Below are 22,689 nucleotides of genomic sequence, written 5' to 3'. Positions count from 1 at the left end.
AGAGGAAAAAGGGCGGTCCCGTCCCTAAGGGTGAAGGCCTCTGGATAGGCGGGGTGAACCGCCACACGAAAGTACCTCCGGGCAAAGGAGGACTTCGCGTTGCTTTTATAGGGATTCAAGCACTTCCGGCCGGCTCGGGCCTTTAAGGAGATCCATCCTCTATTTTTGATGGACTTGGAGTCAACATCGTAGAGGTAGAAGAAGCTGGTAGGAGATAGGGCGGTGCCAACCGCGGCGCATAAAATTTCAAAGCACCGAATGAAGGCCCAGGCGTTGGGGTGAAGTTGACAGGGAGCTGCGTTGATGTCGCGGAGGACGGTTTGGACAAAGGGCGAAAAAGGAAGCCTGACTCCAAGCTCGCCAAACATGTATTCGTACGCAAAGAAAAAGTGGGATCTCTTTACGTCGCCGTTGAGCTTATGAAGCCAGGGGCGATCCTCAGAACTGCAGGTCCAAATCCTGAGTTTGGCGTTAAACTCATCATCGTCAGACAAACCACCGAGGGTGCTCACGAATTCCACGATGAGATCACTATCCTGGAAAATAGAAGGTTGGTCTATAGCTTCGGGGGTGGGGGCTCTTTGGACTGGAAGGGGCAGAGTGGCGAAGGTTTTTAGCCGGTAGGGAGGGATCTCCGGGACCTCTAAACGGAGGCCGCCGGCTGCGGTGGAGTCAGGGTCGCTCCCAGAAGAGGAAGAGGGGTGATTGGGGGAGTTAGGGTTTGAAGCCATTTTAGACAGTGAAATGGGAAAAAGGAAAAAATGAGTAGATATATGATGCAGAGATAAGGGAAGTAGGACTCACCGGAGAAGGATGTGAAGAGTGGGTAGCGGAAAGGGTGATAAGCGACGGCACCAGAGCGGAAGTTGGAAGAAGGAGCTTGGTAAGCAATGAGGGTAGTAAAAAGGGGTCTCGAAAGAGGATGATTGTAGGAAAAAGGGTTTTTATAGGCAAAGGGGGGAAGTTGGAAGGGTGACGCGTGGTGGACGCGTGTGGGAGATTGGAAGTCGTGATGGTTTTTGGGGAAGTGGAACGCGTGTGATGGGAATTACTGCGCACGATGGGACAGTTATGAAAAGTGAAATGACGGTTCCGGAGAAAGAGGGAAACTGATGTAACTGACGCATCACGTGGGGCAGTTAGGGATTTGAAAGGTTTTTGAAATAAGGGAAAGCGCGAAAGGCCTCGCCACTGTAAAAACCAAACACCATCGCCTGACAAGTGATACCAGCAATGAAGTTTAGTCGCTCGCCAGGGACACTGCCAGTCAACACTTGGGTGATCAGTGCGTGGTCAATGCCTTCCACCTTTCTCGCCGGTACGGAGCGATCGTTCTCGCCGCTTGTGGACTTGTGGACTTGCCGGTTTTAGTTGCTCGCCGAGACCAGTGGACTGGGCGGTTAAAGATGTTTGTTTCCTTTTGCTTACGCCATGTTGGCGACGTAGTTTTCTTCTTTCTTAAGCCATGTTGGCAGCTTAGATTCCGGCGTACTGTAGGAAGCATGCAAAGGCATTTAAAAGACACACTTAGCTCTCATGCTTCGAGCTCGGTGTCTTGTGGACTAGTGGACTGGGCGAGCCCCTAGAGGGGCAACGCCCAGTGTGTAGCCCGCCCAGAGGCGATGGCTTGGCCTTAAGTTGGGCCTCAGCCTCGGAGGCCCAACTGGCCCAATAGGTAGTACCCAAGCTCTATAAATAGGAGGTGGTTACCAATTGTAAGAGACTTTTGCTCATTTGATGAAATAACACATGAAATTCAGCACTCTTTCTCTCATTCTCATTCTCTCTTTAACACATTCTTCCACCCTCTAGGTACTATCCCTTCCTTCAATGTTCATTCCCAGAACAGGTACCGTTATCACGTTTTTGAAACATGAGGGACCTTGACCGCAAGTTTTATACACGGGGGGTGTAGACCGCACCTTTTTGAAACATCAGGGACCCAAACTGGAATTAAGTCTTCTACTTTTAATTTGAGAAATAGTATGTACATGTACCATTTTGCCAACTTAGAGTCCTGAGAATTAAGTTTGATGATTCAAATCTATAATGTTTTTGGGAAAAGTCTAAGGTCTACTATGATATATATGGTTGTTGGGATAAGAACACCACAGCTCTTTTGGATAAAGAATGTCTCACCTCGTGGAAATGTCAGACTCTACAGAATGTAGCTTGCACATCTTCTAGGTGATATAATTTAACTAATGTTTTGCTTGGTTTAGAAGAAAAAGAGAAGAGAGAAGAGAGAAATAGAGAAAAGAAAAAATGAGTAGAGAGAAAAATGAGAGAAAAAGTAGATTTTTTTAAATGGTATAATAGAAAGAGAAGAGAAAGAATGAGATGCATAATAAAGAATGAAAAGAAAAATTAATTTTTTCATCGAAAGACATTTATATCCAGGTAAATGCAATTTTTCATCGAAAGACATTTTCAAACTATACATTCGTACTCGTTCAAATCTTGAATCTTCATGAACTATTGTCGGTCTAACTTACGTGATATAGATGTCACCAAAAGGATTGAAGAAACGTCAAAAGGTGGAATTGAAGTCATACTCATTGAGAGTGATAAGCCTGGGGTATAGAGAAGCCTGTAGAGATGGATCTCTTGATAATTTTCAAGGTTGAGAAGTCACAAGTGTCTAATACTTGATAATTTTCTCTAGAGTTCCAAGATAAAAAACTCTAAAGAAACTTAACTATCGCAAATGAAAAACTTATCAAATGATTCAATGGTGACAGAATACAAAGAAGACTAATGTTATTTCTTACCAAACAAAACGTAAAATTTCACTCCATACTATCTCTCTTGTTTTTCGCCGAAGACATTAACTGTTTTATTTTCCATCAAAGACCATTGATTTGTTGCCACACAGTCATTCTTACAAAGAAACTCTTATAATTTCCATCATGTTCTAATGGGTTAGGCCTGCCTACCAAAACAAAACTAATGGGTTAGGCCCTAGTTGGCTCACCTATGTAAAAGACTCTCTAATAGCCTCAATTCTTGTCCAAAGTCCCAAAACCCTATAGGGCTTGAATACAATCCCAAAACCCAATCATAAATCTTAAGGAGGCCAATATGCAGAGCCAAAAGAAACTACAAACCAAAGCTGAAAGTCCTAAGTCCTAGAAATACAAGCTCAAAAAGCCTTCCTATCCTCTCCTTATGATCAGAGTTATGGTTTGACCCCTGATGGTGCTGCTAAAGTCCCTTTTGGGCTTCTGAGTCAGCAGTTGGCAAATTCGGCATAGCCGTGTTGTTTTATGGGAGCGCTGTCTAAAATGATCATTCTTTACGCTCATAAGTCATCTAGCGTCTATGTTTATTTGGGTTAGGGCTGTTGATTGGCCTTTAGGGTTTTGCATCATGTTTTGTGCTGTTTGTGTCAGCCGAGTGTGCATGCTTGTTTCTTATTTGCTTTAGTAGTTGTGCATTGCTTAATCACTCTAGAGATTGTATCTCGCATGCTGTAAATGCCGTTTGACAACCCTGTGGACATTTATTCCATAGACCTTTGACAAAAAAAAACACACTAAACATAGGGAACTAAACTATTTATCAGCTTATTTAAAAATCATGTTTTGATTTTTTTTTTTTGAAAAGATGTTTTGATTAATTGTTCCAATAGGCCTTCAACTTTTGACTATTAAAGAAAGAAGGTTAGAAAGAGGGTGTTTGTTTCTAGTATTTCTCATAAATAATACTATCTTAAAAAAAAGAAGTGTTAATTAGAGTGTGTTTTGTTTGTATCACAAATGGTTAACGTTTGAAGCAACTGCCGTAACAGCAGGAACATCCGATGACGTATCATCGTTAGCTGAACTTGCCTAGTTAAGCTTCATGTTGGGTGGAGTTTCCCACTTTCCACCAAAGCAATGACTGCTTTCTCTCCCTACTCTCAATTCTCTTCCTCCCCAGTTCCTTCTTTCCCCTCACCCTCTAAGAACTCAACTTTCTGCTCCCCCTTCAATGGAAACACCAAGCAATTCTCCTTCTCCAGAGGCACCACCACCCTCTTGCAGCTTCAGTCTCGGATAATTCTGCTGCGCTCTTCTTCAAAGGACCCGGCCTCAAGTGACAACTTACCCAGGTTTTAAGTCCTTTAAGACTTTGTATTCTGATTGGTTCTTCTGCACTTAGTTACAATTTTATCATTTGTTCAATTTTGTTTTTTATCTTTTGTACTTGGTTGGAGTACCCATAGTACTCTTTATTTATATCAATTTGGCTTAACAAAAAAAAAAAACAATTTTAGCTGTTGGGTTTCTTTAAATTTTTAATTATAGCATGATTTGAGCTAAAAGTTTACTTTTTTTGTTTGGACCAGTAACTTTTGTATTATTGAGGGGCCAGAGACGGTTCAGGATTTTGTTCAGATGCAGCTGCAGGAAATTCAAGGCAACATTAAGAGCAGGCGAAATAAAATCTTTCTTCTCATGGAAGAGGTGAATTTTCACTTATAGCTGTAGTTTAGCACATCTTACTAGCCAAAGTTTATGGAATTGTGTCGATTTTCGACCATAAATCGCGGCAACATGTTTTTTAGTACTGAGCTTTGAGTATGGCAGGTGAGGAGATTGCGTGTGCAGCAGCGATTAAGAGGTGAACGAAGAGTTATTAGTGAAGAGGGAGAGGAGGAAGCAAATGAGATGCCGGAAATTCCATCATCAATTCCTTTTCTTCCTAGTGTGGTGAGTCTCAAAACCTTGTTTTGATTAAGATACTGCTGGTATTGGAAACTCCATAATCAATTCTAGTAGAGTAAAACCAATTATGGTAGAAGCTAGAGAGAAGCTAGAGAGACTAGCTCCTGCGTTGTAAGAGATTTTAGAACTGAATTTCACAACTTACCCAACAAGAATCACTTTTCCATATTTGTATCCAAATATAATTCACTTCACTTTCAACTCACTTTTACTATAATTGATTTTACCAAAATCAATTGTGAAAAATGCTAATCCAAACACGCACTAAGTCTCCCTCCTTTGGTCTGGTGGAAGATGGAGAGAAACATTTTGTAGAGAAATTCTGTTAAGTGATAAATCACACAAATATATAGAAGTACTGAAGAAGCTTGTTGAGATGATAGTATCCATGATGCATATGCACTGAGACTTTTCACACTCATAAGAATTTTTGTAAAACCACTTGTGTTAAACATAACACTTCTGTTAAGAGTCTTTGCGCAACGGTTGGAGTTTTTACCATGTGACTACTAAGATGTCATGGGTTCAAGTTGTGTAACCTCTTAGGAATGTAAGTTAAGACTACCTACAATTTATTCACAATGGGTCTAACAATTCCCTTCCCTCAACGCCAAGCTTTATAGCAGCATATTGCCCCACTTGGGTTAAACATCTTATTACTAAATTTTGTTTCTCTATGAAATGCTTGATTTATTTGAAATAAAATCCTTTGACATTTTTTTATCTTAACTAATTGTGCACTTTTCCTATTGAAGTAGACGCCCAAGACTTTGAAGAAGCTCTACCTAACAAGCATTTCATTCATCTCTGCAGTAATAGTATTTGGTGGGCTTATTGCACCAACGGTAATTTTATTGCATTATGTTTTTTGTTCCATTTTAATCTATAGCAGACAATCAAACGAACTCACTTGACTGCCAATCAATGAGTCCTTTCTTTCTATATTTGTTAGACATGGCATCCTGTATTACCTTCGGGCAAATTCTTCTGTTGTGACAATTTGAATTTTTTAATGTAAGTCAGCTTTAGGGTAACTTGATTGTAAGCCACTTCATTCCTGAGAGCAAAGCAGCAAATGATGAAAGGAAGTGGCTCTTAACTTCCCTTTATACTATAACTGATTGAAAGGTGCATCCCTAAGAAAAAAAGTATCAGTAGACATTGAATTACCTGATTGACTGATTTACACATTTACTTAAGTGGTCTGATAAGAGTAACTTTAGTGACTTTGATAATGTTTTATGTTGCCTCATAGCTTTCAAGTAATGTGTTTGGGACTGCAAAAGCTATACATTTGAATTTTGAAGATTTTAACCATGATCTGCATTCATTTCAAATACTGAATCCCTTGTTTAAATTGCAGCTGGAGCTAAAATTAGGAATAGGCGGTACCTCATATGAAGATTTCATCAGAAGCCTGCATTTACCTTTACAACTAAGGTAAATGTTCTTTTTTGGTTTAAACCACATGTATCCTCCATTGAAGCAATTCTGTACGAGTCAGATAGTAAATAGTTTTTGTGCTTTATTAATTTGGAATGTCTTTTGGGCTGAAACTGTTATGTTGATGAATTATGAATAGCAGACTTGTTTTTTTTATCTTTTTGAAACTGCTATATTGATGAATTATGTATAGAAGACTTGCTTGATCAATACCTGATTATACTTTGCTTCATAAATCCAGTCAGGTCGACCCAATTGTGGCGTCTTTTTCAGGCGGAGCTGTCGGCGTGATTTCAGTTTTGATGTTAATTGAGGCTAATAATGTTAAGAAACAAGAGAAAACAATGTGCAAGTATTGCCTCGGAACCGGTATGTTCCTATTCTTGAAGATCTTCGTTGTCTTAATACATCTCAATCATCCGTTAGACACATAGCATATTTGTTTTTTCTGAAATTATGCTGCTAATAGAGTGAGAGTTTTGATGGTTGTTATGAAAATTTAGCACTCTTTCTTTTTAGAGATGGTAAGAAAATTTTGTATTGGCCTTAATTTTTTATCATAAGGATATATATGCAGTTTCCTGTTCAACTTGGATAACTTATTCTCAATCTCAACATCACTTATTCAGGTTGTATTTGACTGAGAAGCGTTTGGAAGTATTTTTCACTGTTGCAGCAGGATCTTCCCCCACTAAAGAATCATAAAAAATTATTGTTATGTCTGATTTGTGTTTTACAATTTGTTTGCAATTCTATGGGCAGGATACTTGGCCTGTGCTAGGTGCTCAACAAGTGGTGTATGCTTGGACATTGATCCTATTTCTGTATCCAGTGCTTCTGTTAGACCTCTTCAAGTTCCTAAGACTAGAAGGTGTCCAAATTGTTCTGGTGCGGGAAAGGTATATAATCTGCTGATACATCTAATTCTTTTGCACATTATAGTATCTAATGGCCAATATAGGATTTAGGTATGATCCTTTGAGATTCCTAAATTTAGTGGCTTATGAGTTTGTAGCATTCAAGTATATTTTGCCTTTTTGTCTTTTAGTGTTCGTAGAACTTCATCAACATGAAAATTAATCCAAGTCTCAAGAACAAGAGAATAAGTCGTATCAGAAACCTCTAAAAGAAGAATACCAGATGAGTGATTGAGAGTAGAAGAGAAGATTCACTTAATGAAAAATAGTGCAGGAAACTTTAAAGAATTTAAAGAACTGAAATGAAACTAAAGAACAAGAAATGTAAATGAGAGAGAAATTGCATACATACCTTGCTTAGCTAGTAGTGTCAAGTGTGAGAGTAGATGTGTTAGGCATAAGAAGTTTTGAGTAAACAGTTAAGTTTTAGACAAAATATTTAGTTGGTACCGACAATAGAGTTTCAATACTTGGAAGTTTTACTTTGTTGAGTGTCTTATTAAGTGGTTGTGCAATTGATTAGGTCCAACATATTCTCCAATATCTGATTTGACATTGTAAGGGTGTGTTTGGATCATGGGTTAAACTTCTCAGAATCACTATTCTCCTCATAAAAGTTACTCCTAATAGCTTCTTTAAGAATCACTTTTATACCAACGTGGAAACCTACCGAACCCCCTTCCCATCGAGGAAAAGAAAGCAGTAGTATGCATTTGGAAGCATAATTATAAATGTTGTTGCATGTGCAAATGTATTCTATGCAACTGATTAATTTTGATTGAAAGTAGTAGTCTTTAGCTGATCATATCTTACATTCTTATAGGTTATGTGCCCAACCTGCCTTTGCACTGGGATGAAGATGGCAAGCGAACATGACCTACGGATTGATCCATTTCTCTAACTATTCACATGATTTGAGGACTTGTAATTAGTTGCTCCAAATGTGTTATTGTTTTTAAATCCCTTCTCCAAGTTTAGCATTAATCAACCCCGTGGATGTTAACCACCACATACTATTAAGTATTAATTCTCATGAAACCACATGTTACTTTTTTGTTATGATATATATATTTTTTTGGGTACAAATAAGCTTAAAGAAAACAAAAAGGACCACGCAGCACTAACGCCTCAAGAAGGCAGCACCACGATAGTCATCCGCAAGGAAAGGACGAGCAGCTGGCGGAGGAGAGTCTAAACATCTCAGCCGGCACAAACCACGGGCGCCCTCTTTAGCCAAAAAATCAGCCACGACATTGCCTTCACGAAAGATATGCTCCAACCTCACCAACCAACCCCGCTCTAGCAATTCCTGGATGAGACTCACCACAGCAGCATAAGCATGGAATCGGCCACACCCACGCTCCACAAGCGAGATAGCATGCTGCGAATCAGAAAAAACAATTACTCGACGGGATCCGCGCTCCCAACAAATGCGAAGGCCGTACAGAATCGCCAATAGTTCTGCTTTCAAGATCTCGGACAAACCAACAGACGCATAGAACCCAACCTGCCACATGCCTACCGAGTCACGCACCACACCGCCGGAGCCCGCCACCCCAGGGTTTCCAAGCGACGACCCGTCAACATTGAGAGCCACCCAACCATCAGGAGGAGCGCGCCAAGAGACCCAACGAGGTTCTTCCGGCACAGCCGACTGACTCGACGTTGCCCGAAGCACGCGCAAAATACTCGCAGCTTGCTGCAACAAAAGCTGCCAAGGCTCGCGGTCTTGACCAAAGACAATACGACAACGACGATACCAAATGCACCAAGCATGCACGAGCAGTGACACAACCTATGGCCTTGGAGCAGAATTGATCCAATCCTCCATGAACGAAGCGGAAAAGAAAGTAGGAGCAAGAGAGCAGGCTAAATTATTCCAAACATGACGAGCCTCGCCACAATCCCTCAAGCAGTGGAGCTGGGATTCCTGGGATGTACCGCAAACACTACACTGAACCGTATGTGAAACCCCACGATGGCCAAGAACAACTCCCACGGGAAGAGCGCCATGGTGCGCTTGCCAAGCGAACAACCGCACCTTCTCAAGGACTTTAATCGACCAAATCCAAGCCCAGGAAACAAGAGGGAGAGGTCCCGCACCTTGAGACTGAAGCCAACTGTAACAGCTAGCCGCCGTAAACTTCCCTTCTATAGACTCGGCCCAGACAAGAAGATCTTCTTGACGATCACTGGTATGGATGCACAACGAAGCAAGCCGCTGCACCAGGTCTGACGAGAGCGGCGTCGAAAGTCGGCGGAGGTCACACTCACCACCATGGAAAACATCCCTCACACGAAGAGCTGTATCAGACACGTGAACGTATGGCACATGCAAGCAAAGAGGCCCATGCTCACACCACTTATCATACCAAAACGAAAGCTCTCCCCTGCCAACACGCCACGCAAATCCCTCATGAATCATGGCTTTAGCTTTCACCAGGGCATTCCAAAGTGGAGAACCACGCTTCGCTGGGCAGCGTTGAAACGACATGTCAGGGCAATACAAATTAAGCAGCAAGCGAACCCAGAGTTTGTCACTATTGACACTGAGATCCCAAACCAGCTTTCCAAGCATAGCAATGTTAGTCAATCTGGCCTGCCGAACACCCAATCCACCAAAACGCTTAGGCAAAGAGACCTTCTTCCACGAAACCATGTGCATCCCACAGTGCTCCACCTAGACCAGATGAAATTCCAAGCCAACCCATCAAGACGATCGCAAACTGATTGAGGGAACCAAAGGAGCTGCATAGGGTAAACTGGAATAGCATTTAAGACAGACTTTACAAGGGTTACCTTACCAGCTTTATTCAACAACTTCCTCTTCCAAGAAGCCAACTTACGAGCCACACGATCCACCACAAAGTCGAATTGAGAAGCTCATTGGCGTCCCCTTAGGAGCGGGAAACCCAAATACTTGTCAAGATGAGAGGTAAATGGGATGGAAGTTACACTAAAAATCCTGGCCCGACGAGCGCGGGGCACTCCATCCCCCACAAAAGCCCGGGACTTATCAACATTGATCCTCAACCCAGAAGCATGACAGAACTCACTAAGGAGATTGTGAATAAGATGCATTTGAGAAATATTAGCCTTCGCAAACAAAAGGACATCATCAGCAAAGAACAAATGGGAGATGGCCGGACCATTACCGCCGAGCGAAACTGGAAGCCAAGACCCCCTACCCACAGCATCCTGGATGACAATGGCAAGCCTCTCCATACAAAGGACAAAGAGGTAGGGAGAGAGCGGGTCACCCTGACGAAGCCCTTTGGAAGGGGAGAACGAATCAAGCTTCATGCCATTCCACAACAAAGTGAGGGAAGAAGAAGAGACACAGAACATAATGAGGTCGATGATTAACGTCGGGAAGCCAAAAAACAGGAGGGTATCTCTGAGGAACTCCCAACTAACGCTATCATAAGCCTTCTCCAGATCCAGCTTAAAGATAATGTTTTGACTCCTGCTCCGTCTACCAGTCATGTGATGGGCAATTTCCTGCAAAACAATAGCATTGTCAGTAGTCCCTCTCCCAGGGATGAAGCTACTCTACAAAGGCCCAACAAGGTCATGGAGGAAGGGTCTCAATCTATTGACCAACACCTTCGTAATAAGCTTGTACGCAACATTGCACAAGCTAATGGGGCGGAATTCCCTAAAAGAAGAAGGAACATCAACTTTAGGGATCAACACAATCAAAGTTTGAGCCAAGGCGGGATCAAACGCACCAGCAAGGAACGCATCCCTAACAGTGTGCCATAAGCTATCCCCAACAATGTGCCAATACTCCTTGAAAAAGAATGCTTGAAAGCCATCCGACTCAGGTGCCTTTAGAGGACCCATACCAGACAAAGCACCCCAAACCTCTGCCTTAGACACTGTGGCACATAACGACTGAGAAGCATCGAGGGGGAGGCCCGCCACGGTGGAGGAGACAATGGAACACACATGGGAAGCCTGAGGGGGTGAGAAGAGCGACTGGAAGAAGCGTAAGGCTTCTCGCTTCAGCACCACCTCATCCTCACACCATTCCCCGCAAGGTAAATGGAGAGCATGCACCTAACTTCGTCTTCGGCGAACAACAGTTTGGGTGTGAAAGAACCTCGTATTACGATCACCATACTTAATCACTTGCTCCCTTGACTTCTGGTACCAAAGCATTTCTTCATGCTTTAGTGTCTCCTCTAGCTCGCGCTGAATATGCACCATGGTACGCAGGAGCGACGCCGAATCCACCCTCTCAAGTTCGCGCTGGACACCGCGCAAGCGCCCCTCCAACGCACGCTTTCGCTCAAAAATGTTGCCAAAAGTGGTTTTATTAAATAGCAATGACTGCTCACGAACCTGCCCAAGGCTAAGGTGAAGAGGCCGAAGGTGATCCCAAGCTGTAGCAACCACCGCCTCGTAGGATGGGTGAGACGCCCAGGCAGCCTCAAAACGGAAGGGTCGGGGTCCCCTACCCCGAATCAGCGCTGCACACCGGGCCAGCAAGGGGTGGTGGTCCGAATAATGACGGGCTAACACTGTCGCAGCTCCCTCCGGAAAAGTAGTCCGCCACAGAGTATCAATAAAACACCAATCCAGCTTCTTCAGCAAGAGGGGCTCCCCATCCCGCTTCCTAGCCCACGTAAAACGATACCCAGTCGGCTTGATGTCCATAAGCTTGCACTCCCCCACCATGCCAGCCAACTTATCAGCTCAAGACGCCATGAAAGCCCCACGATTCTTATTAGATGGTAACAGAGTGTCGTTAAAATCGCCCACCAACATCCAAGGTTCTAATATACGACCACGAAGTGCCTTCAAGTGCTCCCAGCCGTGGATGCGTTCTAACGGAGGAGGACTGGCATAGACCCCAGTCAAGCACCAAGAAGCCGACGCAGCATTCACCTGGATGGTAACTGCATGGCTAACTGACTCAGGAACTGTGAAGCGGAAAGGAGCAGAGTCCTGGTGCAGGCACCAAATACCTCCTACGCGCCCTCTGGCCTCCTCAATAAACAAAGGTGCATACCCTTGTCTCTTCCAGAAGGCAGCCAACCCACTGAACTGAACTTTGGTTTCAAACAGGAAAACAACCGTAGGGTGGTTGCCCCGTAACAACTCTCGAATTTGTCGCTTCGCCGACGCATTCGCAGCTCCCCTAATATTCCAAGCGAGGACAGAGAAATCCAAGAACTCTATCATCATCACACTGGAAATAGAATAGGGGAGGGCAGGCAACGCTGCAATCTCGCGCCCCCCACAGCTTCCATGGCATTGGGTGGCTGCTCCGTAGGGCTCGGGACCTCCACAACCTCAGGGAGATGGTCTTCCACATTTTCCTGTGCTCCCGGTGCAATTCGTGATGGACCCGACTGCACCTGGAAGAGCTTTCTTGGGACCGAGCTCTTCTTATTTTTTTCCATCTAGCATGGCTCTTGTAGGTGGGATTAGTGGTGTCCCAATCGCTATTCTAGCATTCCCGCGTCGCCGTTTGGACGGCGTGAGCACCGGTGACGTAACTCCTACCGAAAAGGGAAGGTTCAAACCTGCTGCCATCAATGGGGAATCATCCTTGGGTTGTGCACGTGAGCCCTTGATTAGCGTCACCTGCGGATGCTGAGGTCCCTTATTCCGCGCCGTACTTGTTGTTGGCAGTTTCCCAGTTGACCGAGTTGATTGCAAATTCTTTTTTGAATTTGAAATAGCCTTTGACTTTCTGTTTTTGACCTCCGTCCAGCTAACCTCATTATTGTCGTGGGCCCCCTGCTGTGCATCAGCCCTAGGTATCCCACTCATCCCCGCCGTGGCTGTTGTCTTCTCCGGTTGGTTCTTCTCAGATTCCCGACGCTGGCCCAACGCCTCACAGTTCCGGCTCAGGTGGCCGTAGCAGCCACATGCATCACATATCACGTGGATGCCCTCAAAGTCAACTCGAATCCACTGGTTTCGAAACCATACCCTCCTCGCTACTTGCTGGCTGAGATCCACCTCGACACAGATGCGAGCGTACCGGCCACGGTTTAGTTCGGAGGTATTGACGTCAACCTTGATTGGCTTCCCTACCGATGACGCCAAAGCAAACAAGAAGCTCTCATCGTAATACGCCGGATTGAGGCCGGGAAACCTAATCCATACCATAGTCTTCAACGCCAGGGATTCCGAGGTGACGAAATCCGGGCTCCATAAGGACACCGCCACACATTTGTCAAAGATCATCCAAGGTCCTCCCTTGAGGACGTGCTCCCTGTCGGCAGGGATATCAAACTTAACCATGTAGACCCCATGATCGACGTCTAGTATTTCAAAGCCTCCTCTTGGCCTCCACAGGGTTTTCAGCTTGGCCTTCATGAAGTTGTACCCAAGATTCTTCCCAAGCACCTTGACCACGAGCGCTTCCTTCCATGGGACGCTGAGTTTGTCAATCACAGAGTCAGCCACAAATACACGCGGGAGGTGCTTGCTATCGTCATCAGTCTCCACGCGGGCCAGCTTGTGAGCGATAAGGTCAACCTGTTCGGAAGCCACCGCTGGACGCACCTCTGCGCAACCCAAAACCATGTCCCGGAAAGACACCTTCTTAGTACCACCGTGCTGGTCCGCCATCGTGCTCCCCCCACCAGGGGGCGCATCCGCCGTCATCCTGAACACGCAGCCTCTCTCTCTCTCTCTCTCTCCTCTCTCTCTCTCTCTCTCTCTCTCTCTCTCTCTCTCTCTCTCTCTCTCTCTCTCTCTCTCTCTCTCTCTCTCTCTCTCTCAGTGGTGGTGATTGATATATATATATACATCTAAAGTTTTAATGTTAAATTAAAGGCCTTATGCGTCGATTATTGGGCAAATCAAAGGCTTACTTCGGAGACAGTGGCATGTTCGCTGTCATCATATCTTACCTAAATATGGAGCTTCTTCCATGTCTGAGTTTCTAGTTTGGGATACTCTTGTTCATGGAGTTGTGCAATTGTTGAGAGATGACCAAATGGGCACCTTGTTCATGAGGGATTAACTCTCTTCTTTTTTCTTTTCCTTGTCAGCTTTTGTTATAAAAAAAAGGCCTTATTGCCTTTTTAGTCACTCCACTCTACAATAATTTTTCATTTTTAATTACTTTTTTTTTACATTAGTACATCCTTTAGGGTACTTACTAACTAATTTCTTTTTTAAATAAAAAACTGAGGAATTAAGCTAGAAGATTGACATTCTAATATGGACAACTTTTGGTCCTAACTTTGTGTCAATTGAACATAATGTTAAGACTCATTTACACCAATGTTGTTAAAATCGGCCAATTCAACCAGGATTTGGTCGATTCAACCGGGTGTTTATATTTCTTATGGCTTATTTAAAAAAAAAATCAACCGGGTATTGCAATGGTGAATGAGCCGAACAACTAATCAAATTGGTCAAGTCAAATTGGTCAAGTATGTAAAATAGTAAGAACCAATTCGCATCGGTCAATTTTAGTGAAAACTAGTGACTTGTTTCTCAAAACTAAAGTGGTCGAGTCCTCTTAAAAGTTTCTACATCCATCACAACCATTTCTTCCATTAGTCTATAGAGTCTTGATTCGTCGCGAGGGTTCCAATTAGGGGTGTATTTGAAAAAGGCACTCTGATAGTCAAGTAAGGATAGAATTCACATGTGAATAATGAGTTGTTCACGATTCTCATAGATTACACGTACCAGTTAAATAAAAGCATTCGAGCTCCACAAATCCTAAGATTTTGTGAATCTACAACGTTGACTGTGGATACTTTTGGAAGGTGGATTGGTTCTATCACACCTCCTTTCAACCAAATTAAGGAAGATCCAAGCTCCTAAAGTTGATAAATCATAAATGTAGTACCATCCATCGCTTTCTAGTTTATTATGTTCCCCAACTAATTAATAATACTTGATTATGCTAAGTATATCTGACAGGAAAGAAATAAACATCTGACAGTTTGGCCGAGTGGTCTAAGGCGCCAGATTTAGGCTCTGGTCCGAAAGGGCGTGGGTTCAAATCCCACAGCTGTCAATTTTTTCTCTTTTTAATTTTATTTTTTCCATCTAATTTTTTTATTTTGTTTTTACACTCTTTGTTTTTGTAATTTTATGCTGGGCCTATTAAACTTCTATGTTGGGCCCAACACGTGAAAAAGAAAGCCCAATTCTGATTAACACAATCGGGTCAAACATTGGGTCTGAAATGAAACCCTAGAAAAGGTGATTGAATTGCAATTCACAAACCACATTCAACGACGGTGGTGCATTTGCAGTTGATGAAGGATGCAGATTTTCGTGAAAACCCTAACTGGGAAAACCATCACTCTCGAGGTCGAGAGCAGTGACACCATCGACAATGTCAAGGCCAAGATTCAAGACAAGGAAGGTAGATGATACCATTGAATTGAATCTCTCTTTCTTTGTAATTTTCAGTTTTTGTGTTTTTATCTGAATTCTGTTGAATTGAATTGAATGAATTGAATAGGCATTCCACCGGATCAGCAGCGTCTCATTTTCGCTGGGAAGCAGCTTGAAGATGGAAGAACCTTGGCTGATTACAACATTCAAAAGGGTGTGTAATCTGATTTCCTCTCTGTTCTATTTCTTTACAACTAAATTGTCAGTGAAATGGTTGATTTTTCTCCATGAAAGATAATAGAGGATGATTTGTTATGTATTTGAGATTGATATGAACTGGGAATAGCTTAATTGAACTTGAAAATGACAGTCATTGAAGTGACTGAATTCATCATTTTTCGGGTATTATTTACTCCGTCGAATGATTTGGTGAATCTGTTTACTCATGTATGTAATAATGATGATGATAATGATATGAATTGTGGTTACTTCAGAATCGATGCCTCATCTTGTGCTTAGACTTTGTTTCCTGAGAAATAAGAGAGTGTAAATTTGGTATTTATTTGGGATGTGAACTTGTAATGACTTAATTGAACATGAAAATGACAATCATTGAAGTGAATGAGTTCATATTTTTTTCAGGGACTACTTGCTCCTTCTAAAAATTTGGTGAATCTGTTGACTAATGTTTATTTTTATAATATGATATGAATTGTTGTTATTTCAGAATCCACGCTTCATCTTGTGCTGAGACTTCGTGGGGGTATCATTGAGCCTTCATTGATGGCTTTGGCTCGCAAATACAATCAGGACAAGATGATCTGCCGCAAGTATGCTTCTCTCATATCTTTAATTTTTATGCTTCTTCATGACTGGCACTTTTTATTTTTGTATTTTGACCTTTTTATTAAATGCATTTCTGGGAAAGAAATTCATCTTTTGGGAATGGTTCTTTTTGGTTATTTTGAAAAGTTAGAGACATAATAAAATGATTTTTAATCCCGGAACAATCTCGTCCAAACAGATGCTTATTCATGATAGTTTCATGGTATTGGACCTTGGGGGGTTGGATAGAGTTCTGAAGCCTCATCTTTGATTCTTCTCATACTTGCATTTCATGGGTTTTATTTATGATTGATCTTTGGTTCTTATACTTGCATTTCATGCGTTTTGTTTGTGTTTGGTTTTGTTGCAAGTTGGGATAGTTACATATCCTATTTTGCTGTGGAAGTGCTAAAGAGTTAATGTCTCATCATGTTCCCTAACTGGCTTTCCTTACTGTCAGTTGAGTTTCATGGGTGGTGTATTATATTTTAATGTTTTTTTGGCTGATAAAGAAGCAAAGTTTGTTGAAAGTTTAGGTGGGGTGAAATTATCTGAGGTTGTGAATTGTGTCAAATGATTCTGCTGTCATTAGCTCCATGCCCTGCCTTTATTTGCTTGAGCTCTTTATTTATGTGATGCGCAGCTATTTGTGCTTGAACTTGCACCATAATCGAATTATGATGTTCATGTTTTATTGGTTACATTGTGTTTTTGCAAAAAAGTTGACAGCTTAAGCATGATTTATTTTCCTGTTACTGCTAGTGGTGGCTTGAAAATTTTAGGTTGACACATTCCATCATGATTGTATGCACTAATTTTCATATTTTTTCTGTATTAGATGCTATGCTCGTCTGCATCCAAGGGCTGTAAACTGCCGCAAAAAGAAGTGTGGTCACAGTAATCAGGTTAGTGTGATTCCCATTATAATCCTTTCGTTACATCTTATACTTTATGAGTTTATTCCTGCTGTGCTTAGTGGTGACAAACTATGTGGCACTGAAATGTTGTTTATGTCTTGCAGTTGAGGCCAAAGAAGAAGATCAAGTAAACTAAGGCTGATTTTGTTCGTCTCTTGGGGCGACTCAGGAGTAGTAGTTGATTTCTCTTGTTACAGTTGGTTATATTCATACATTGGTGTTAACCGGGTTTCAAATGGTTTTGGATTTATTTGTCTAGCATTTGACTATGTATGCTATGATCTGTTTAAACTTTAAATACTTCCATGACATGATCTGTTTCACTTTTCAGTCTTTGTTTTTTCTCATCTCTTATTCTGTCCTAGCCACAAGTATTGGTAAAAGATCGCATATGCTGAGTAGTGTGGCCATCCAAATAGAACAGTAAAAAGTTGAACGTTTTCTTAGTGTAATAACTACAATTTATCTGCATTGCGAATATAGAAGATATTAAAATTATTTCTACATTAAAACATAATATAGTATTGAAGCTTAAGTGTACTTGACAACACCATGGGTATGTTCTTCGGCTAAATAGAACACATTTTTAAAGGAGAAATGCTTTTTCTACTTTATGCTCTCTCTCTCTATCACACATTTATATCTTGCTGGTTAGTTTCGGAGTGCAGATTTCATGCTCCAAGCTTTGAGCTTCTCAATTGTGACCTTCTCAGTACCGTTGTTGAAAACAAACAAATGAGCATTTTCCTTCACTGCTAGCGTTGGATATACCCTAGACAAGATGTTAGTTCTCCCTCCTGCTCCAAAACTCTCCACTACGGAGTGATCAACCTGCCATTAAAATCCCAACATTAAGAAATTATTTACCATTGGCTTCGCATAGAGTTCATGAATGTGAATGTAAGACAAAAATGAGAGAAGGTTTGCACACACCAAACTCCTAAGTGAAAGTTTCTTATGGGCCAAATCCACATCTAGGAAGCCTCCAAATGATGGCTTGTACAATTCACTCTTCAAAGAGGATCTGTTGAGAAGTGTAAAAGTTAGAAAAACATGCATATAGTTCTGAGAAAGCAATTATTTGAAGAAAATAACGAGCTGTTAAGTTAAGAAAACAATATTGTTTGAACTATTTCCTTTAAAAAACATTGTCTAAACATCAAATAGACATGAATTATATTGCTCTCACGTTACCTTGTTGCATCAGAGCACATGAGAATCACATGGTTCTTTGGAGCTTTGAAAACTCTGAAGAACACAGGAGTAAACTCCTCCAGCTTTTTTGAAGCCAATGTCAGAAGCCCAAATGGTCCAATCCCACCTTGAACCTTTGAACCCTTTTGTGCACAAAGTTCTTGTGCATTCACCCACTTGGGATCAAATGCTTCAGCCTTGTCCAAACTTGAGAATGAGAAGCTAACTTCTACATCAGCCTGCAATGTATAAATCATGTCATTAACAAGTAAAAGATTAATTGTCATAATATTAAGGTAACAATTCAGTAATTGGAACCTGAGCTGCTGTAATCCCCTTTACTTCAACATAATCTCCCTTCTTAAGCTTTTGGCTACTAATCATAACTTGTTTCTGTCTAAGACCATTTAATTCTTCAACAGGCCATTGTACTAACTGTCTCCCTTGAGAATCAAGCCACACAGTTCTTGGAATTGCCTGAAAATTTTAATATATAAAGCGCATATATGTAAATAAACTAGAAAAGGGTAAATGTCATGTATCACACATCACAACACATGTTGATAAAAAAAATGTTATATGAAAAATTCTATCACACATCACAAAAAATGCTATCAATGTAACTTATATATAATAGCAGCATAAGAATTTAACTTTGTACCTGAATTCCTGCCCAACCTTTCTTAACATCATCCTCTTTAGAATCTGATTCATTTGCCCAGCCCCACAATATCCTTCTATTTTTGCTTGGGTCAAAGAATGACTTAGAAGCATAAAAGTTGCCATAATCATATCTAAGCCCACCCCAACCATCCTCTGAAGTGTTATCCGGGATATACTTATCCTTTTTCCAAAAATACGTCCCAATTGTATAGTATTCATACCTAGTTATGTCAAGACTATTTTTCAGAACATGCTTAACACTATTCCCAACCGTTGACGTGTCCAACCCTTTTCCCCCTTTCAAAGAAACTGGGTAGAAATCCGGACACTCCCACATACCCGTGGATTTAGCTGAATGGATTGGATGTTTGGTTCGGGTCCATTTCACAAAATCCTTGCTCCTATATAAAAAAGCCATCCCTCTAGTCTTCATTTTCCCACCAATCAAAATCCTCCAATGCCCATCCTTGCCCCGCCACGCGGTGGTTGGGTCCCGGAACACTGACGCATTTATGCCATTTTCAGCCACCGCAATCGGGTTGAAGGCGTCGGGCTTTACCCATTTTGTGAGATACGGGTCGGATAGGTTCTCGGGTATAGCATAGCATTGGACCTCATTGCTTTGCTTGTCAACAACCCCGGTGTAAAGCATCACGGGTCCTTGGCCCGGGAGGATGGTGACCGACCCGGACCAGCACCCGTATTTGTCAAAGGGCTTGGATGGGTAAAGGGCTGGTTCTAATTCTTTCCAGTTGATGAGATCTTTTGATACTGAGTGGCCCCATACAATGTTGCCCCAAACTGAACCCTTTGGGTTATACTGGTAAAATAGATGGTAGACTCCATTGTAGAACATTGGACCTGCGTTGTTTCCAATAGTGAAGGGAATTGCAACATGCATTGTACAAGAGAAAAATTACATTATGGACAAAATGAAAAGATGAAAACAAAATGCTAAGTAAAGGAAAAACATCAAAAGTGGGAAGAAAGAATCTCACCATTTGGATCTGCATGTAGATGATTGATTGATGCATGCGTCCATTACACAATTTTATGGACGCCATGAAGGAATCAGAAAGTAAAGAAAGTTAGCACCCCGTGATCATGAAGAAAGATTATGAATGTTAACAGAAATTAGCAAAAATGTAATTGAAATTTCTATTTTTTAATATTTATTTGTTTTTATTATTTTCGGTAAAAATATTCAAAAGCAGAAAATAGAATAAACTAAGATAGTATTTTTCAATTATTAGTAAAAGCTAGAATTTTTTTACACCCCTTAATACATAAACTAATATTCATATTTGTAAAGAATAAAATCATATAACTCTTTGCATGAAAATAAAAATAATAATAGAAACAAGTCCGAGAAAAAAAAAGGAAGAATTTTTTTTAACGGGCCAAAAATTTATATTGAAGGAGATAATTGAAAAAAAAGATCACCACCTAGATTACGTTTCACTCTGAGAAACGGCACAACATGTGCCCTGAACTGGCCAAAACTAGCACACTTCTAGCAACTTCAATGCATGATGTTTCAAAGACATGATAGGTGCCAAAATATAGTTCTTGATTGTAAATGGTAATAGAGGTAACATGAAAAGATGATCACACATGTTTCTAAAGTATAAGTTTTGACACGTTTGGACCAATTTATATACGAATTGTAGATGCTGTTGTTTTCCATATTGATGCAAATTATAAGTCCTGCATGTACCTAGCTCCATGTGTAAGATTACTGAGCATTACATTTCTGAATAGAACACTCTCATTCCAAAGTGTTATGGGGCTCATAATTACTGAGTAGTTGATTCATATAATCATATTATAGCACAAAAAACGCAAGATAGAAAAATTGATTAAAACACAACATTCTATTTATGACACGAGTCACCTTTAGCTTCACTTGACAATTGACAAGCACATATTTGTAAATGAAATGGTACACTTTACTTTTGCATTTTTGGCATCTATATATATATTCTTCAAGCACGCTTGACTATGTGTAAAAAGTAAAAGCTCCATTATCAATATTCCAGATACTCAAATCTACACAGCACAAAAAAAAAAAATACAAACTGTAGGTTTGTCTTTGCTTGATGTTCTATATACAAGAGTTCCAATTGCATGATTGTGGAATCAACTAGAAGCTCATGCAAAGAGCCACAAACTTATAAGCTTCATTTTGATTACATTATGTGTGCGTTATCACCGTGCAAATGCCTTTATTTACACTATAACAACATGTGCATGCATGTTGAAGTGTAAGCATTGATGAAACGCTTAATACGGAAGTGTTACTTATATATATATATATATATATATATATATATATATATATATGGTTTGAGTTTTGACTAAATATACAATGAAGTGAATGAACATACAACTCACACTAATTATTTATAAAAATGCTACACAAGTGGTATGTCAGCCAAAATCATATGAACACATATCATTACTCGTACTCCAGTTAATGAGCTTAAGCCCGTTGGTGCACTTCTAATATTGAAAGTTTAGCAAATATTATAATTAATATTTTATCATATATATTATCATTTAATCATGAGTTTGAAATTTCATGTGTAATTATTTTTTATCATTTTTTTTCGGTGCTGAGTAACAACACTGAACACATCATTAAATAACAACAGTGTTTACAAAATATTTAGAAGCTGTTAAATTTATGATTAATTTTGATTCAATTTTTTAATGACGCTAATTATTTAAATTAAGCCAAAGTGACTATTTAATTAAAGAGTTTAATGGATATGCACTGTCAGTGTAAAACAGTTTTACACTGACAACCAATCACAACATGCCATATAAGTGAAATAATATCTTTCATCTTAAATTTTAATTAAAACAAGAATATATTTGCTGATGTGGCGGAATTCAATTGGGCGACTGTGTAAACTTTGTTTACACAGACAGTGTATACCCATTAAATTCTTAATTAAAACGTGGTTTTAGTCATAACATTTTTTATGCATATGTTGTTAGTCATAGGATGCAATACTGTCAACATACGATAATTGATAATAAATTAGGAAACAAAAATAACAAGAAAATTGCACTTAATGCATGGAGTTAAGGGGAAAGGTTACCGTTAATCCAGTTCCTATGGGGTTGAAAATGGTATCTAGTTCTGTGAAGGTTACTGACGGAACGAGCTGAAATGGATTGAAGATCAGGGTGGATGCTGTGAAAAGCTTCAACGCCATTGTTAAGGGAGCAGAATACAGTCACAACGGTGAGAAAACTTAAGCAACTCATTGTATTAGGATGAATTTTAATGAAACGAAATATGGAGATGGAACAATATGTAGTAGAGTGCAGGAAGAGAGGTACCTATTGCCCTTATTTATAGAGTGAAAATGGGAGGTGGTGAGTCCCACACAAAGACAAGAGGTAAGACTTCTATTTGGATACAATGCACCAAAAAATCGGTGAAATTATTCTATAGTAAATGTTTTCTAAGTTACTTTACATACTTTTTAAAACATATATATATATATATATATATATATATATATATATCCACTAGCTAAGGTAATATAATTGTGTTTACTTTTTAAAGATTAAACCAATTATATGAAATTTGTTTGAGAATGTATAGAAGTAAATAACTTGAGGATTGTTTGTACTGTATAATCAACAATTCTCTAGTTGTTTTACTTCTCTCTTTTTTTAACC

General features: G+C 40.5%; 3 protein-coding genes and 1 non-coding gene across 4 annotated transcripts; 3 read left to right on the top strand and 1 right to left on the bottom strand.

Annotated features, from left to right (window-relative positions):
• The first annotated feature begins 3,761 nt into the window (after positions 1 to 3,761).
• Positions 3,762 to 8,133, top strand: LOC130720724 (protein ORANGE-LIKE, chloroplastic). Its single transcript, XM_057571412.1, has 8 exons — positions 3,762 to 4,093; positions 4,331 to 4,448; positions 4,572 to 4,694; positions 5,468 to 5,554; positions 6,073 to 6,149; positions 6,394 to 6,521; positions 6,915 to 7,051; positions 7,893 to 8,133. The coding sequence occupies exons 1-8, from the start codon at positions 3,879 to 3,881 to the stop codon at positions 7,968 to 7,970; spliced, it is 963 nt and encodes a 320-aa protein (XP_057427395.1). The 5' UTR covers positions 3,762 to 3,878; the 3' UTR covers positions 7,971 to 8,133.
• Positions 8,134 to 14,988: 6,855 nt separating this feature from the next.
• TRNAL-UAG (transfer RNA leucine (anticodon UAG)) lies at positions 14,989 to 15,068 on the top strand. Its single transcript has one exon. It is a non-coding gene; the product is annotated as a tRNA-Leu (tRNA).
• A 195-nt stretch (positions 15,069 to 15,263) lies between these two features.
• Positions 15,264 to 17,466, top strand: LOC130720554 (ubiquitin-60S ribosomal protein L40). Its single transcript, XM_057571208.1, has 5 exons — positions 15,264 to 15,422; positions 15,522 to 15,608; positions 16,122 to 16,224; positions 17,058 to 17,124; positions 17,241 to 17,466. The coding sequence occupies exons 1-5, from the start codon at positions 15,320 to 15,322 to the stop codon at positions 17,265 to 17,267; spliced, it is 387 nt and encodes a 128-aa protein (XP_057427191.1). The 5' UTR covers positions 15,264 to 15,319; the 3' UTR covers positions 17,268 to 17,466.
• Positions 17,467 to 17,609: 143 nt separating this feature from the next.
• Positions 17,610 to 22,310, bottom strand: LOC130720555 (beta-fructofuranosidase, insoluble isoenzyme 1). The gene is made up of 7 exons (XM_057571209.1): positions 22,101 to 22,310; positions 19,992 to 20,000; positions 18,992 to 19,854; positions 18,649 to 18,807; positions 18,331 to 18,569; positions 18,070 to 18,160; positions 17,610 to 17,967 (listed from the first exon to the last, which is right to left on the bottom strand). Exons 1-7 carry the CDS (start codon positions 22,267 to 22,269, stop codon positions 17,788 to 17,790), a joined length of 1,710 nt encoding a protein of 569 aa, XP_057427192.1. The 5' UTR covers positions 22,270 to 22,310; the 3' UTR covers positions 17,610 to 17,787.
• Positions 22,311 to 22,689: the final 379 nt, after the last annotated feature.

The sequence above is a fragment of the Lotus japonicus genome, chromosome 5 (assembly GCF_012489685.1).
Source record: "Lotus japonicus ecotype B-129 chromosome 5, LjGifu_v1.2".
Classification (NCBI taxonomy): Eukaryota; Viridiplantae; Streptophyta; class Magnoliopsida; order Fabales; family Fabaceae; genus Lotus; species Lotus japonicus.
Note: the sequence above shows the minus strand (reverse complement) of the source record. Positions and strands in the feature narration are given on the sequence as shown.

Bases quoted from the DNA above. Each gene is read 5' to 3' on its own strand.
- LOC130720724 (XM_057571412.1), top strand. From the start codon at position 3,879: ATGACTGCTTTCTCTCCCTACTCTCAATTCTCTTCCTCCCCAGTTCCT. The intron at 4,695-5,467 runs GTGAGTCTCAAA...CTATTGAAGTAG, and splicing joins TTCCTTTTCTTCCTAGTGTG to ACGCCCAAGACTTTGAAGAA. The intron at 6,150-6,393 runs GTAAATGTTCTT...TCATAAATCCAG, and splicing joins CATTTACCTTTACAACTAAG to TCAGGTCGACCCAATTGTGG.
- LOC130720554 (XM_057571208.1), top strand. From the start codon at position 15,320: ATGCAGATTTTCGTGAAAACCCTAACTGGGAAAACCATCACTCTCGAG. The intron at 15,609-16,121 runs GTGTGTAATCTG...TTGTTATTTCAG, and splicing joins TGATTACAACATTCAAAAGG to AATCCACGCTTCATCTTGTG. The intron at 17,125-17,240 runs GTTAGTGTGATT...TATGTCTTGCAG, and splicing joins AGTGTGGTCACAGTAATCAG to TTGAGGCCAAAGAAGAAGAT.
- LOC130720555 (XM_057571209.1), bottom strand. From the start codon at position 22,269: ATGAGTTGCTTAAGTTTTCTCACCGTTGTGACTGTATTCTGCTCCCTT. The intron at 18,161-18,330 runs GTAACGTGAGAG...ACTTCTCAACAG, and splicing joins ATGTGCTCTGATGCAACAAG to ATCCTCTTTGAAGAGTGAAT. The intron at 17,968-18,069 runs GTGTGTGCAAAC...TTTTAATGGCAG, and splicing joins AACTTTCACTTAGGAGTTTG to GTTGATCACTCCGTAGTGGA.